The sequence below is a fragment of the Gnatocerus cornutus genome, chromosome 8 (genome assembly GCF_029298725.1).
Source record: "Gnatocerus cornutus isolate USDA-ARS CGAHR chromosome 8, icGnaCorn1.1, whole genome shotgun sequence".
In the NCBI taxonomy this organism is placed as follows: Eukaryota; Metazoa; Arthropoda; class Insecta; order Coleoptera; family Tenebrionidae; genus Gnatocerus; species Gnatocerus cornutus.
Genome location: NC_142240.1, coordinates 9,110,249 through 9,123,338, shown reverse-complemented (window position 1 = coordinate 9,123,338; position 13,090 = coordinate 9,110,249). Strand labels below are relative to the sequence as shown.

The window sequence follows — 13,090 nt, the reverse complement described above, 5'->3', positions numbered from 1 at the left end:
CACCAGTCAATTTGACAGGAATGACAGTTACTTACGAAACAAACGAACGAACGTGTCATTCACCCTTTGAAATGCCCTGTTTAGTTCAAATTTAATTAAGAAACGACTGTGGAGCTCAATCAACTGCCAAAATGGGTAAGCCGTTATCGCTTTTATAATCTTTGATAGTCGTAAATTATCGTTATCTTATCTGGAGGCGTGGCACCTGTTAAAGTTCGTCATTCCTTTATTGTTAGTCATTTTCGTTGTTTCCCAAATTTATCCACATGTCTCAGTACCAAGCACCCCCCCAAGAAACCTCCTTCGATCTTGAACAACAAGATGCCCTCATTAGATCGCGTTTAAGTCTCAATACAGTCGCCACAAATCCTGAAAAAGGTACGTTTTGTGCCCTTTAATGTGATCTGACTGTTTTCTAGGGTTCTGCGATTCATGCCTGACGCGTATTCCCTACGCTACACTCATTGCAACGATACAATGTGCCTTAGGGGTTGTTATTTTTTGTGGGACGATGTACCGCGGAGCCACTCTTGCCGTGCTTATGTTCAGCGATGTGTTCAAGATGCAGCTTTTCTGGTGAGTAATCTCAAGATTTTAACTTTTTCTACTGTGTTTTTGTAGGGTGGACGCCGTCAAAATGACTTTTGTTATCATCGGCGCTTGCATGGGGGCTCTGGGGCTGATGATCCTAACTGTGGGGTGCCTGGCCACGGGAGCTACTAGACATAAAGTTTATAGAGCGTGGAGGTCGCGAGTGGGCGGAAGGATCAGCTGTGCAATTGTAATAATGAATTAATTAACTTAATTGGAGTTGACCAATTTTTGCAGTTTATTGGAATTACGTACGTTCTTCAGTTGATCTGGATTCTGATCTTCTGTTTTTTGGTGATTGCCACATTCCTGTTTACAATTTTCTGGAAAATGTGCGCGAATGAGCGAGTGGCGACTTTCCAGGATTGCATTGATTTCACCCAATTTTGTAAGGTCTTAGTTTTATCTTCATTAAATAGTACTGAGATGTTCTTTTTAGATTTCTTGTTCCCTGACGGCACGAGACAAGAGCACATGAAAGTATGCGGCGACCACAACGTCAAAGCGTTCTGTAAAGACTATACTGAAAAAATCGAAGTTATGGTGATTCTCGCCACTGTGGCGTCCGTTTTAGTAATCCTAAGCTTGGTATGGCTCCCATTCCTGTGTTGAATAGTTGAAACTATTTTTTTTGTAGGTTCATTATTTGATGTGCCTGGCGGCGAACTACGCTCACATACGCGACCACGAAAAATTCCAAGAACTGCAAGATATGCAGATGTTGAACGACCACGACTTGTTAGCCAGTAAGGATAGGTTCTAGGATACGGCCCAGGAAATACACATGCCCGAGATAAGATGGGGGAACATGCTCAGTGAGGGGTTGTAATCGGGTTGTATTTCCTGGGGGCTCAAATTAGTACCCGTCCAGCTTTCGTAGATTAGATCATTCCACATAGACATATCGTACCACTCGATTGATTTTAAACTTATCAATCGGGAGTTTCTAAAATAAAGGCTGAGTCGTGGCCTTCTCGATCAAATCGGGTTCTATTTGTAAATTTTTGATAACGGCAGCAATTTTTTGTGGAATCAGTATTTTGATAATGACCGATCTTTGTATATAGGTTAAGAATAATTTAGTTTTGTACTTGTTTTTTTTTTAATAATCGCGCACACTTTTAGAACTGAGTAAGTATGTAGGTAGGACAAAACTGTGTTAATTTAAAAGAAAATGTTTGTAAAAGTGAGTAGCAAATAAATGTGTTTAGACGTTTGTTTTTTGTTCAAAAATGTAGAGGATCGAAGTGAAGTAGCGTTTAGTCAAAAGTACATTTAATTTCTTATAAAAGTTTTTCTTTATAAGAAAATACTGTTTTTGTAAAATTAAAAAACAACTTATTCAAAATAAATAAACAACTTACAACTATGTACAGGACATTTTTACTTATTTTCAACACTCAACAGACTCTGAATATACTCTTGTAACAAGTGCGCTAAATGCTGCCGTTTAAACCTTAACGATTCTTTAATAATCAACTCAACCATTTTAACTTGTACTTCCGTGTTTCCTTTAAGTGTTTTTATGTTGTCAAACAACTCTGTGAAATTTTTTCCCGGTCTGCGCACTAATTTGTGCAACAGTTTCCGAATTTCGTCGTTCTGAACTTCAATTTCGCGCATATCTTCCACGACCACCTGAAACTGAGAAAATTCCTCCACTTGCTTTAGTTTTTGTCCACTCACCTTGGGTTTAATATCAGGCTGATTGTTAACACTCGCACTCAAACTATTCGCTTCTTTTAAAATCTGCGATATACTCTGTTTGCTATCGTCGTTAATCGCAACACTCGGATAAAAATCGTTTAACGAGTTCGTCGTGACCGTTTCTAAGGCACCTGAATTCGTGTAGCTGTAAGGGTGGGAATTTCGGTTGATCACATTCACTTCATTGATGCTGTATGACGGCATTTCTAAGGTAGGGGACGGGGAGCGGGACCGCTCGCTGGTGGAAGGACTGTCCAAACCGTTGACGGTGATGATACTTGGACGCTCGTCGAAACTAGGAAGGTCCTTTTCGATGGCGGTCCTGGAAAAAATCGTTACTTTCTGCACAGTTTGTTTTATGGAGTTGTACCATGGAATTGGTGACGGCGACAGAGGAATGGGGCTCGCAGGAGGCGTTCCGGCGCTTGGTCTCCTAATCGAAAAGTTCTTCGGTAGCGGTCCAGGTTTGCGTTTCAGCGGTAGCCGCCCTCCAACATCCACATTCGGATTCGCTCTTTTATTATTCCTGTTGGCTCCAGGTGATGAGGCGACTGGGTCGATATCCGCCTCGTCAACCATCATCCTTTTGTCGATCTTGAAGGGGTTTCCAAACATGTGTTGGCGAACTGGTGCCGATTCGATTTCCCGAAGTTGCGGTGTCTGTCGTTTTAGGTACTCTTGGTAGTTGCCCATTTGCGAAATGGGCAACGAATGAGCGCTGTCTTGGTCTAATGAGATCCAATCTGGTTGAAGGAAATTGTTGCGCATCCGAACGACTTGCTGTATTAAGCGATTTCTAGGGATATCAAAAGGATTCTTAAAGCTAACATGTTGTCTTTCTTTATCCAACGTTACAAGGAACGTGTTTGATTGGTCAAGAAGTTGGTCGCGTTGCGCTGTGAACTTATCAGCAAGCAGTGGATGACTAATCAAGTCTTTTTTCAAAACCACTTTTGGTAAGACTCTGATTTGCTCCGAATTCGGTTTAAGATTATTCGTATTTTGTCGCAATGTTATTTCGCTACATAGTTTGTCGTACTCGGACTTGGCTTGGTTTTTGAGTCTTTTGAGGTAATTTGACACAGAGTAGCTGAGATTCTCGGAGTTTTCAGGAATGAGGGTCTGAGCGAGGGCCAAGGGGGTTCCCATTCGGGTAAGAGCTCGACGCAAAGGACCAGCGTAGTACGCCGGCATCGTTCTTAAGTAGTTTTGGAACTGAGTTCGCCATTCATTGGTTGGTTTCCATCTGTGGATTTTCGACAACTCGTCGAGAAGGGGTAAAAGTACGGGGTAGTTATATGGCATCACAAACAGGTTGACGCAACTTAAATTCGTGCTCGCTTTGAGATAACCGAAGGGATGACCCACTTCAGTGTTCTTGTAGCTGTTGGCGACAAAGACCTAAAAAGAAAAAAAATAAGTCCTCAATGGACAGTGGGTGGTGAAATCATTTACCTGCCAACAAGTCTTGGGCTGTTTCCTAGACAAGATAAACTGCGTCAACGGAGACGGTTCCAATTCATACTTATCAAAAGGTAAATTCTCAATGACCAAAGGCTCCGAGCTCGTGCACGTGAACTTGATATTGGGATGTGCAGACCTCGCTGGTAAAACGGAAGCTGTAACTTCCGGCCAAAACGATTCGGGAATGGGCCAAAATCCCACACAATACGATTTACTGCTCTTAGGAACGTAAATCATCTTCCTACAGTTATGCCACGACGTAGATAAAATCGGTGGATTCATTCTATCATCAAACTCTGGTTCTTTCACGTCGTCTTTTTCATCCCCTTTTTCAAACTGAGGAGGCGGCGGATCTGGCCCTATCTTCTCAAAGTTGATAACAACCCCGTTTTGGACCTTTTGTACTAAACTATCGATGCATTGATTGAGCATGCGATGGGAAGTTATGGAGTAGGAGCGCCCCCCGGTAACTTCACACATCGCGTCGATGGGGCTGGAATCGTTAGGGACGAGACCCGTGTCCCGTTCCATTGCAGGGGTCCCTGTGAGGCGGAGAACTAAAGCGAAAAGGCGTTGATCCCAACGAAAAGGCTCCCGAGTCATTTCGGAGCCGGGAACTGGAGAGTGCATGGGAAGATTGAACTCTTCATGGACACCATTCACTGTAAATAAAAATTAGAATCCTGCAGGTTGGTTAATTTTAACAACCTGTAGTGAGCTTCCCTCCATCTGTTATTAAAACAATCACCGATGTTTCTAGGAAAAAGGGGCATCTGCCTTGTCCATACGTGTCGATCCCCGACGTCATTCTGTTGATATTGAGAATATCGAATGCTTGTTTGACTGCAACCCCCATCGTGGTCATCGAATAACACTGTAAATTCTTCAGCTCATTCATAAAAGTCGCCAAGTTCTCCTTCCAACCTGAAATTCAAATTTCGCGCTTAACGTCGTATCACACTTGCGGTTTTGACACTTGGTAGATCAAATTAAATCGAGAAAAACTCACCCGCTTTAATATTACTCGGGGTCTCTTCAAACGTTAAGAGCATGTATCTATCAATCCGACTGTCCATACTTCTTTGCCTTATTTTAACAAACGTCTCCACCGCGGATTTCGCCACATCCAGAAGTGTAGTACGGCCACCTATGTACGTCCTGAAATGCAGGCAACCAGTTAACCTTTTTTTTTAATCGAATTTCTAACCATTACCTTTGTAACATTGATGCCGAAGTATCGATCAAAAACACAATTATCGTCATTTTATCGATGAAACGCGTTAAGAAACCTTTAAAAAATTATTTCGAGAGGTGCATTCTTTAAAAGACGACGCGCACTCCTCTCCAGTCCGATTTGATTTGACAGACAAAAGTCCTATCGGGATCGGCGAGGCTTGCTTTTGAACATTTGAACTACCGACCACTAAGGAAAAACTACTACGTGGATATGGTATTTTTTATCAGATTTTAGCAAAAAGAGTGAATTGTACTTTCTAGTAAGAAGCTCAAACAGTTTTATAGCTAATTAACGTAGGAACTTTGCATTACGCGTGCGTATTTTTTTACTGTAGCACCGCAGCGATTAAAAAGGTCATCACTTCTTTTCATGGTGCTTTGGAACCAATAACATGTTATACAAGATGTCAATGCTTGGAATACAAACATTGCTTGATCACGTTGAAGAATTTTCTAATAAATACCCACAACTCGTAGTAGGTCGGATCGAAAGTAGATACAATGATCCGTGCGATGCAGGGAGGAAAATTCAAATGGTGTTTTGTTGGCGTGCCAGATGAATATTTTAAATTGTTTACATTATGAGATTTTATACCTAATTTATGGTGCTCCTTTTGATTCAAGTACAAAAGAAATTACAGTAAGAAGTAAGAAAGAATTAAGTAGTTTTTATTTTTTGTCAATTATGTCACGTGATATGCTGGCGTGTTTTGATTGGCACATTCAAACTGTCTAATCTGCGTTTGTTTTATGTTTTAGTCAAGTGATAAATGGGTTCGTTCCGTTCGTTGCCCCCCTTGGCATGTCTGCTTTGCACGTTGCATATTGTTCGATATTTATTGCATATTTCCAGAGCCCCCATTCTTGGAACGATTCTTCGGAATTTCAGTTAAGAGTTTATAGTTATAGGCTCAATCTTCGTAAACAACATCGGTCATAAAAAACCCTTCCAGGAATTCTCGATTTGGCCACATGGAGTTTAAACGAGGCACCACACAAGTCAGTGCTCATCCCACCTCACACGGAGTTTATTCTAAATTTGTTTTATCGCCGAGTTCTCTATCCGGCGGTGTTATCAATCACTTGTGACCTTCAACCAAACATGCAGTGAACCAGATGACGACTGACGAGAGGGAAATGATTTGAATGTTTGTACATAACCTAGACGGTGAATCGGTGTGAATAAAATGAAAGGAAATGGCTTTCTTAACAGAAAAGATAATCAAGGAAGGTTTCATGGTCAAGAGGTCCCAAAACAAAAAAGTTTACACCCTGGTCAACTTCAAACGCCGCTGGTTTGTCCTCACCAAGAACTTCTTCATCTACTATGACATGGACAACGAGCAAGTAAGTTTCGGGGACAGAACAAAATGCTAAATTAGTTTCTGCACTTTCACCCTTATTTTGACCGTGGGGAGGGAAGGGCGGAACCGCCCCTGGAGGGTGCGCACGACGCAGGGTGGAACAACGGGCCTCGATCCATTTCTTCTATTTTCTCGTGTGTCAAAATTGTACCATACATGGGAATTAAGACCATCATAAAGTAATCAGAAGCTTTTGCTACATTTGGTATGTAATCACTAAATGTGTGCGTGTCAAAGCCACGTTTCTGTGCTTGTTTTGCATGGGATGTTACAATTCACACTTTTTCCCTCAATTTACTGTTTAATTGTCTTTTAAATTGTTAAATTCGATTTTAATTGATGGGTCGGAGGCTGGGCCCCGTTCATTTGAAAATGAGATAATCGATGCTCTCGCCCACGTCGGCTCCATTTTGAATTTTCATCCCTTTCGAGCCCTTTTTTTTGGACACGAGGAGTGGTACCCCCAAGCGTTCATTCATGAATTTTTATTCGTTTTTCTCTAAATTTTGAAGTCGTTTGCAAAAACGAAAGCTTACGTTTAATCAGCAGATATAGCTATTTAAATAATGATTACTTCTTATCAATATGATGTCAGAGTCGGGAGTAGCTTTGTTGGTAGAAAAAAAAATTAGTTTGCGATTAACTTATAGTTTTGTAGTCTATTAAAGAACGGAAACAGAAACAAAAACCTTTTATTGATTTATTGGAATACAAAGTCAGACTTCGATAACAATGGAAATTCAACAATTGGTTGGGGAACCGCGATCGCAGAAATTTGACCGACCGTAGGTAGTGCGAAATAACGCTTCCATTTCCAATATTGCCAATTGTGATGTGTAATTTACTTTGCATTGTTATCTGCTCTTAAAAAAATCACTTTGAAATTGACTATGGAAAATTATGTAAACAGCAATCGCAGATGTTTTGACGGAAATCCATCAGAAGTTCAAGGTGACACGTTGACACAATTTCAATTTTATATTGGCAACCGTGACATATTTGACCTAAGAATTTTTCTCCGTATAAACGAAAGTAATTAAATCTCAAAAATTAAACCTGAATAGTGGAGAACACAAGAAAAAAAAGTAATAAGCTCATAGTGGGTTTGGAAACTCCGGTGTTTTCCAAAAAAATGAATATTTGAGGTTTAATGAATCAGAAATAATTTCAATTAATGCAGGACTGCTATAAATAAAACTTTGACGCGTAGCACAATAGCACTTGATTTTAATTGCATAAGGGTTTCTAGGAGCGTGAATCATGATAGTTCATAATATTTTGCTTGCCGGAAATACTTGCCGCTTTACCGCGATAAATGAATAGATGATTGATTTCCTTATTTTGTTCATCTCTTAATTTCCGTTTGTTACTTTTGCAGAAACGTAAGGAAAAAGGTCGCGTGGATCTCACAGGCGTGCACACCATCGAGTCGGCTGTCCTGAACGCCACCCCTGAAGAGGTGGGCATCCAGGGCGAATTGTACCCCTTTCAGATCGGCTATGTCTCCGACGACCACTACATTCTCTATCTGATTGCCTTAAACGACAACGAACGCACCGACTGGATCCAAGCACTGCGAAAAGGTAACAACGAATTCCTCTAGATTAAACAGAGCGTCAGATTTGTAATATGTGAACTGGAAAGTAATAGTCGATACTTTTACGCTGGTTTAACGCATTTTTTATGTCATTTTGATGTTTTTTCCGTGCAGCGTGCAACAAAAATCTCAGCTCTCGAAGTTGTCATCATCCCGGCTATTGGAACGCCAAGAAGTGGTCGTGCTGCCAGAGGACAGCGAAAACCTCCGAAGGCTGTAAATTGTGCACGAAGTGGAGTCAAGACGAAAAAGACGGCGACACAGAAAACAGTAATAGTGAGTTGCTTTTTGCATGGAAGTGGCGGCATTATCGGGATTAACAAGTTTTCCGGCGATAGCGGGATTTCCGACAAATTTTGTTTGCTATAATTATGCAAAATGAGAGAAAAGGCGAGTCCGGGCGGATTTATGGATTATTATATCATCCTTCGACAGCTTCGATGTGGCATTAGTAATGCATGAGTAATTATGTCAAATGGAATTGTCATTAATTCCGATGTATTGCTTCATGCTTAATTAGACGTTTAGTCTGCCGTTCGCGTCGCTTCATAATTCGGTTATGGGAGAAAATTCGAAATTGGGTCACGACTGATAGCCAAGTTGGTACTGAAAAAAGTTAATGTTTCCTTTGTTTCGCGCGCGTTACTGATAACGCTTTGTTGCATTTTCACGCTTCCGTTAGTACTGCCTTTCCAGTTGTCTTTTTAAGAAAATTGGATATAAAGACGTCTTCAATGTGACCACGTTTTCTGAAATAACGAAATGAGAGTGTCGGTGAAAAGGCGGTTGTTGTCCAGAGTATTTCACTTTTGCGTTGAACCCATCCAAACTCCAGCATCCGCATGGCCAATGGCCTTGGCTCGCTATTCGGCCATTTTCTCGCTACGACCGAACAATAAAAATCAGCTTATCTGTTGTCGAATTGGGAGCCAGGTGGGCAGTTGTAGGCCCGTGCCTGCACGACTGCCATCGTTCCGTCTCCGCTTTAAAAAATGTGCACCAACACTCTCCTCTTCAACTTCACATTCAAGATATTCCCGATCCTCCGATGCTTAAGAAGACGCGCCGCCCCCGCCCAGGATTCCACCACGATTCCAGGTGCGTCTCACGACAATAGTCGCACATGCGTCAAGCGTGCCGTGGCTCAAACGTTGCGTTTTTGTTTTGGTTCGGTGTGTGTGGAGTGTGCTTGTGACAATGAACGTCCTCACCATGAGAGTCTTCGGCGGCTGCCGGTGGGGTTTCTGGAATGCGACCGCGCCAGGTTAATGATCCATTTTAATTAGGTAGTTTTACATAGGATGGTATCTCTTTTTTGTCTCGTTCTGCTTTTTTTCGTGTTTTACACTCTTCAGGTTTCTCGCACGGTACATTGGGTTCGAGATGATTGCACGATTTCTTCCTTTCAATCATTTCATATGATTTGGTTTTATGCATTTTGCATGGTTTTCGGTGGGGAATGACTTCAACCGGAAATGGATCGGTTTCCGGTGATGGGCGTTTTGTTTATTTTTTTCTGACTGATTGAGTAACATGCGTGGGATCAATAAATCGAAAATAATTTTCACAAAACTGCCCTTATCACATTTTTTGTATTTCTATAATTCCAATAATTAACCTTTTCTTGCAACAAAGTTCTAAAAGCAGAAATTCGTGGCCAAGTTTAATTTTAAACCAACTATCAGACACATTTCAAAACTTCCAAGAGAGTAAAATGAACCCTTTTTTAATTCATCATTCACACCGGAAATTACATAAAATATAATGTGGCTACATTTTTATACATAGTCCAATGCAAGTTTGATTTTTATACGTGTTTCTCTATTATAATTTGGTTGTAAAGGTTCGACAGCTACCGCATATCGTCGCGAACTAAATTTTATGCAGCTGAAGTTTAGCGACCATTGAAGTCGATTTTATGTTCTTCGAGAAATGCGAATATTCTTCATGATTCCTTTGTTGCGATGGAGAAGATAACGTGTTTGTGGGACCCAGGTGAGGTCATCGGCGAATGATGCCCAGAATCTGGTTATGAAAATATTCAATTTCAATAATTTAACGTTTTTTGTGTGGTCTTTTATTAATTAACGTTTTAATATGACCGCCGAATTTAATATTCGTTCTAGCATTGTTAAGTAAATAAGTCGTTAGCCAAGAGAGATAACAAAAACAAACAGTGTGTGTCAACAATTTAAGAGGAAAAAGAGAATTTTCTTTTATCTCAGCTGCGATGCATTTTTACGGTTTTGACATGGTTTGTATTGTTTAATCTGAAATTTGGTTGTCTGGTGCTTTATTCTCATTCTTCGCATGTCTGGCTCTTCATACTTTAGTAACAATTCTTCGACTTCTTTTTCTGAATGCAAATGAGGTAGTTGACTATTCTATTATTAAAATTCATCTCCCGACTTCCCTTCTCAGTCTCTACAGACTGCACATTTCCTCTCCTCGTCCTTGATAATAGTCGCCCATCTCCGTGCACCTTTAGAAATTATTGGCACAGAATGTTAATTATATTGCACTGCTGCGTCCCCGGATTTCACCCAACGTCCGGTCGTTGCGATCCTTGACGACCCACCGCCTCCGGAAATATCCATTCTCTTGCTGGCGCCTAAAATCGGTTCGAAATCCTAAATTTACGACCCTCCAAACGGTGCACTCCGTGACATAATTACCGTCCATCGCCATATTTCTCCTACTTGTTAACAAACTTTCATTTCACTGCTGCCGAAGCAATCCGTTCATCGAATCTTGACGCGCTCTTTTACGACACCATTAAATCGGTTTATGTGGGTGAAATAAATGTTTTATGGTAGTAATTCGCGAATGACATCTGTTGGAAAATTAAGATAGAATTTGCGGAACGACATCGGGAAGATCAAAGCCGTCGCGACGCTTTTTTGTTCGTATCCGATGAACGCGCGTTGGAAACCTCACGATCTAACGGTGAGGCAAGTTAAGTTACCTTGGCACAAAGCAGTCTTCTTTGAGCTCCGCCATGTTGATCTGGTCGCGAGTTGATTATCGTTTGTTTTGAGGTTTGTGTGCCCCCCGGGTCGAAATGCAGTTCGACATGCTAGTTAACGTCTTCAGGAGCGCCACTGGTAGGTCAAAAGTTGAAGGGTTTACGCTAAAAACGCCAAAAATTAAGTGAAGGTTTGAGGAAAAATTTGCACATCCTTGTCATTTTAGAAGGGAGGTCACGGGTTTTGACTTTCATGGGGGTTACAGGTGCACAATCGAGTCCGATCATGCCCGGTGGTGCTACCCCTGGTACACCCTCTGCCAAACAAAAGGAAAAGGTCCTAGTTAGGTCTAAAGTCGTGGTGGCTTTATACAATTACAAAGCCATAGAAAGCGGGGATTTGTCTTTGGAAAAGAACCAGGAATATGAAGTGATTGACGATTCACAAGAGCATTGGTGGAAAGTCAAAGATGCCAAAGGGTGAGTTTGGGAAAAGAAAGGAAAGTTTTTATTTCCGACTTTGCAGAAACATTGGGTTTATCCCCAGTAACTACGTCAAAGAAAAGGAGTTGTTGGGGTTGCAACAATATGAGTAAGTTTGAGTTGAGAGAGTGTGTTGAGGCTTCAGGGTTGATTTCTAGGTGGTACGTAAACGACATGTCCAGGCAACGAGCAGAATCCTTACTGAAACAAGAAGACAAAGAGGGCTGTTTTGTTGTAAGAAACTCATCAGCGAAAGGACTGTACACGCTATCACTTTACACGAAAATGTAAGTAACTGAATTTTTATAATACAGTCGGACTTCGTTAATTGGTTAACAGTAGAAACATCGTTTTTACATTTTCAGAATGTAGTTTTTACCATTGCTTTATTGATTAGTAATTGCCTACTATCAGTTCATGTACGAAGGTTATCACTGTTTCGTTTTGTTTTTAGTCCCCACCCCCACGTCAAACACTACCACATCAAACAGAATTCCCGTTGCGAATTCTACCTCTCCGAGAAGCACTGCTGCAATTCCATCCCCGATCTAATCAACTACCATAAGCACAACAGTGGGGGTTTAGCATCACGTCTTAAAACTAGTCCATGCGATCGACCCGCTCCCGCCACCGCTGGTTTAAGTCACGGTTAGTCGCCGCCACTCAAACTTTCCAAATCTCATTACAGAGTTGCAGGTAAATGGGAGATTGACCACACTGAACTTATGTTATTGGAGGAGCTTGGCAGTGGACAATTCGGGGTAGTCAGAAGAGGTAAATGGAGAGGTTCCATTGATGTTGCTGTCAAGATGATGAAGGAAGGAACAATGTCTGAGGATGATTTTATCGAGGAGGCGAAAGTGATGACGTGAGTTGTTTTAGATTAAAGTGCGTTGGTTAAAGCGTTTTTACAGAAAACTGCAACACACTAACTTGGTGCAGCTCTACGGAGTGTGCAGTAAAAACAGACCAATTTTCATCGTCACGGAGTACATGAAATACGGATCTTTGCTCAACCATCTGAGGCGGCATGAACACTCGCTATCCAGCAACCAAGGGCTGCTATTGGACATGTGCATACAAGTAAAGCTCTTTTATTGTTACTGTACTAAATAACTCGTCAATTTTTGTAGATTTGTAAAGGCATGGCCTATTTGGAACGTCACAATTACATACATCGAGATTTAGCTGCTAGAAACTGTCTGGTGGGTACTGAAAACGTGGTCAAAGTGGCCGACTTTGGACTCGCCAGGTACGTTTTGGACGACCAATACACCTCTTCGGGTGGCTCGAAATTCCCGATAAAGTGGGCACCTCCGGAAGTCCTCAATTACACGAGGTTTTCATCCAAATCGGACGTGTGGGCCTATGGCGTTTTGATGTGGGAAATTTTCACTTGTGGCAAGATGCCCTATGGACGCTTAAAGAACACCGAAGTCGTCGAGAGAGTCCAAAAAGGAATGATCCTGGAGAAGCCCAAAGCCTGTTACAAAGAAGTCTACGACGTGAGTGTGCACTTTGTCTCTATGACCAGTTTAAGTTTCCTTTTAGATCATGCGAAAATGTTGGAGTCATTTGCCCGAGAACCGGCCGTCGTTCCGCGTTCTAAAGGAGCAACTCATCAGTGTGTCCCAAGGGATCCTGGTCGATTGACTGGCGCAATTGGTCTGTGAGTCGGTTTCA

The 13,090-nt window shown here is 41.6% G+C and overlaps 3 protein-coding genes across 12 annotated transcripts; 2 read left to right on the top strand and 1 right to left on the bottom strand.

Moving 5' to 3' along the window:
* The first annotated feature begins 5 nt into the window (after positions 1-5).
* M6 (neuronal membrane glycoprotein M6) lies at positions 6-1,960 on the top strand. 2 transcript variants are annotated; one of them, XM_088043969.1, is made up of 6 exons: positions 6-135; positions 420-576; positions 622-781; positions 829-979; positions 1,031-1,179; positions 1,229-1,960. In XM_088043969.1, the coding sequence occupies exons 1-6, from the start codon at positions 132-134 to the stop codon at positions 1,352-1,354; spliced, it is 747 nt and encodes a 248-aa protein (XP_087900095.1). In that variant the 5' UTR covers positions 6-131; the 3' UTR covers positions 1,355-1,960. The 2 variants fall into 2 exon arrangements, with proteins under 2 accessions (XP_087900095.1, XP_087900094.1); XM_088043968.1 differs by lacking the exon at positions 6-135 and adding an exon at positions 214-378.
* On the bottom strand, positions 1,871-5,186 carry IntS6 (integrator complex subunit 6). 4 transcript variants are annotated; one of them, XM_088043964.1, is made up of 7 exons: positions 4,976-5,183; positions 4,772-4,920; positions 4,471-4,686; positions 3,754-4,424; positions 2,669-3,699; positions 2,278-2,620; positions 1,871-2,235 (listed from the first exon to the last, which is right to left on the bottom strand). In XM_088043964.1, the coding sequence occupies exons 1-7, from the start codon at positions 5,023-5,025 to the stop codon at positions 1,975-1,977; spliced, it is 2,721 nt and encodes a 906-aa protein (XP_087900090.1). In that variant the 5' UTR covers positions 5,026-5,183; the 3' UTR covers positions 1,871-1,974. The 4 variants fall into 4 exon arrangements, with proteins under 4 accessions (XP_087900090.1, XP_087900091.1, XP_087900089.1 ...); XM_088043965.1 differs by having other exon boundaries at positions 1,871-2,229; XM_088043963.1 differs by having other exon boundaries at positions 1,871-2,620.
* Positions 5,187-5,759: 573 nt separating this feature from the next.
* On the top strand, positions 5,760-13,060 carry Btk (tyrosine-protein kinase Btk29A). 6 transcript variants are annotated; one of them, XM_088042868.1, is made up of 11 exons: positions 5,760-6,345; positions 7,741-7,945; positions 8,074-8,229; positions 11,191-11,404; positions 11,451-11,516; positions 11,566-11,694; positions 11,862-12,055; positions 12,104-12,275; positions 12,322-12,490; positions 12,541-12,912; positions 12,959-13,060. In XM_088042868.1, the coding sequence occupies exons 1-11, from the start codon at positions 6,196-6,198 to the stop codon at positions 13,058-13,060; spliced, it is 1,929 nt and encodes a 642-aa protein (XP_087898994.1). In that variant the 5' UTR covers positions 5,760-6,195. The 6 variants fall into 6 exon arrangements, with proteins under 6 accessions (XP_087898994.1, XP_087898993.1, XP_087898995.1 ...); XM_088042867.1 differs by having other exon boundaries at positions 5,761-6,345; positions 8,074-8,235; XM_088042869.1 differs by lacking the exons at positions 5,760-6,345; positions 7,741-7,945; positions 8,074-8,229 and adding an exon at positions 8,271-9,057.
* The last annotated feature ends 30 nt before the right edge of the window (positions 13,061-13,090 follow it).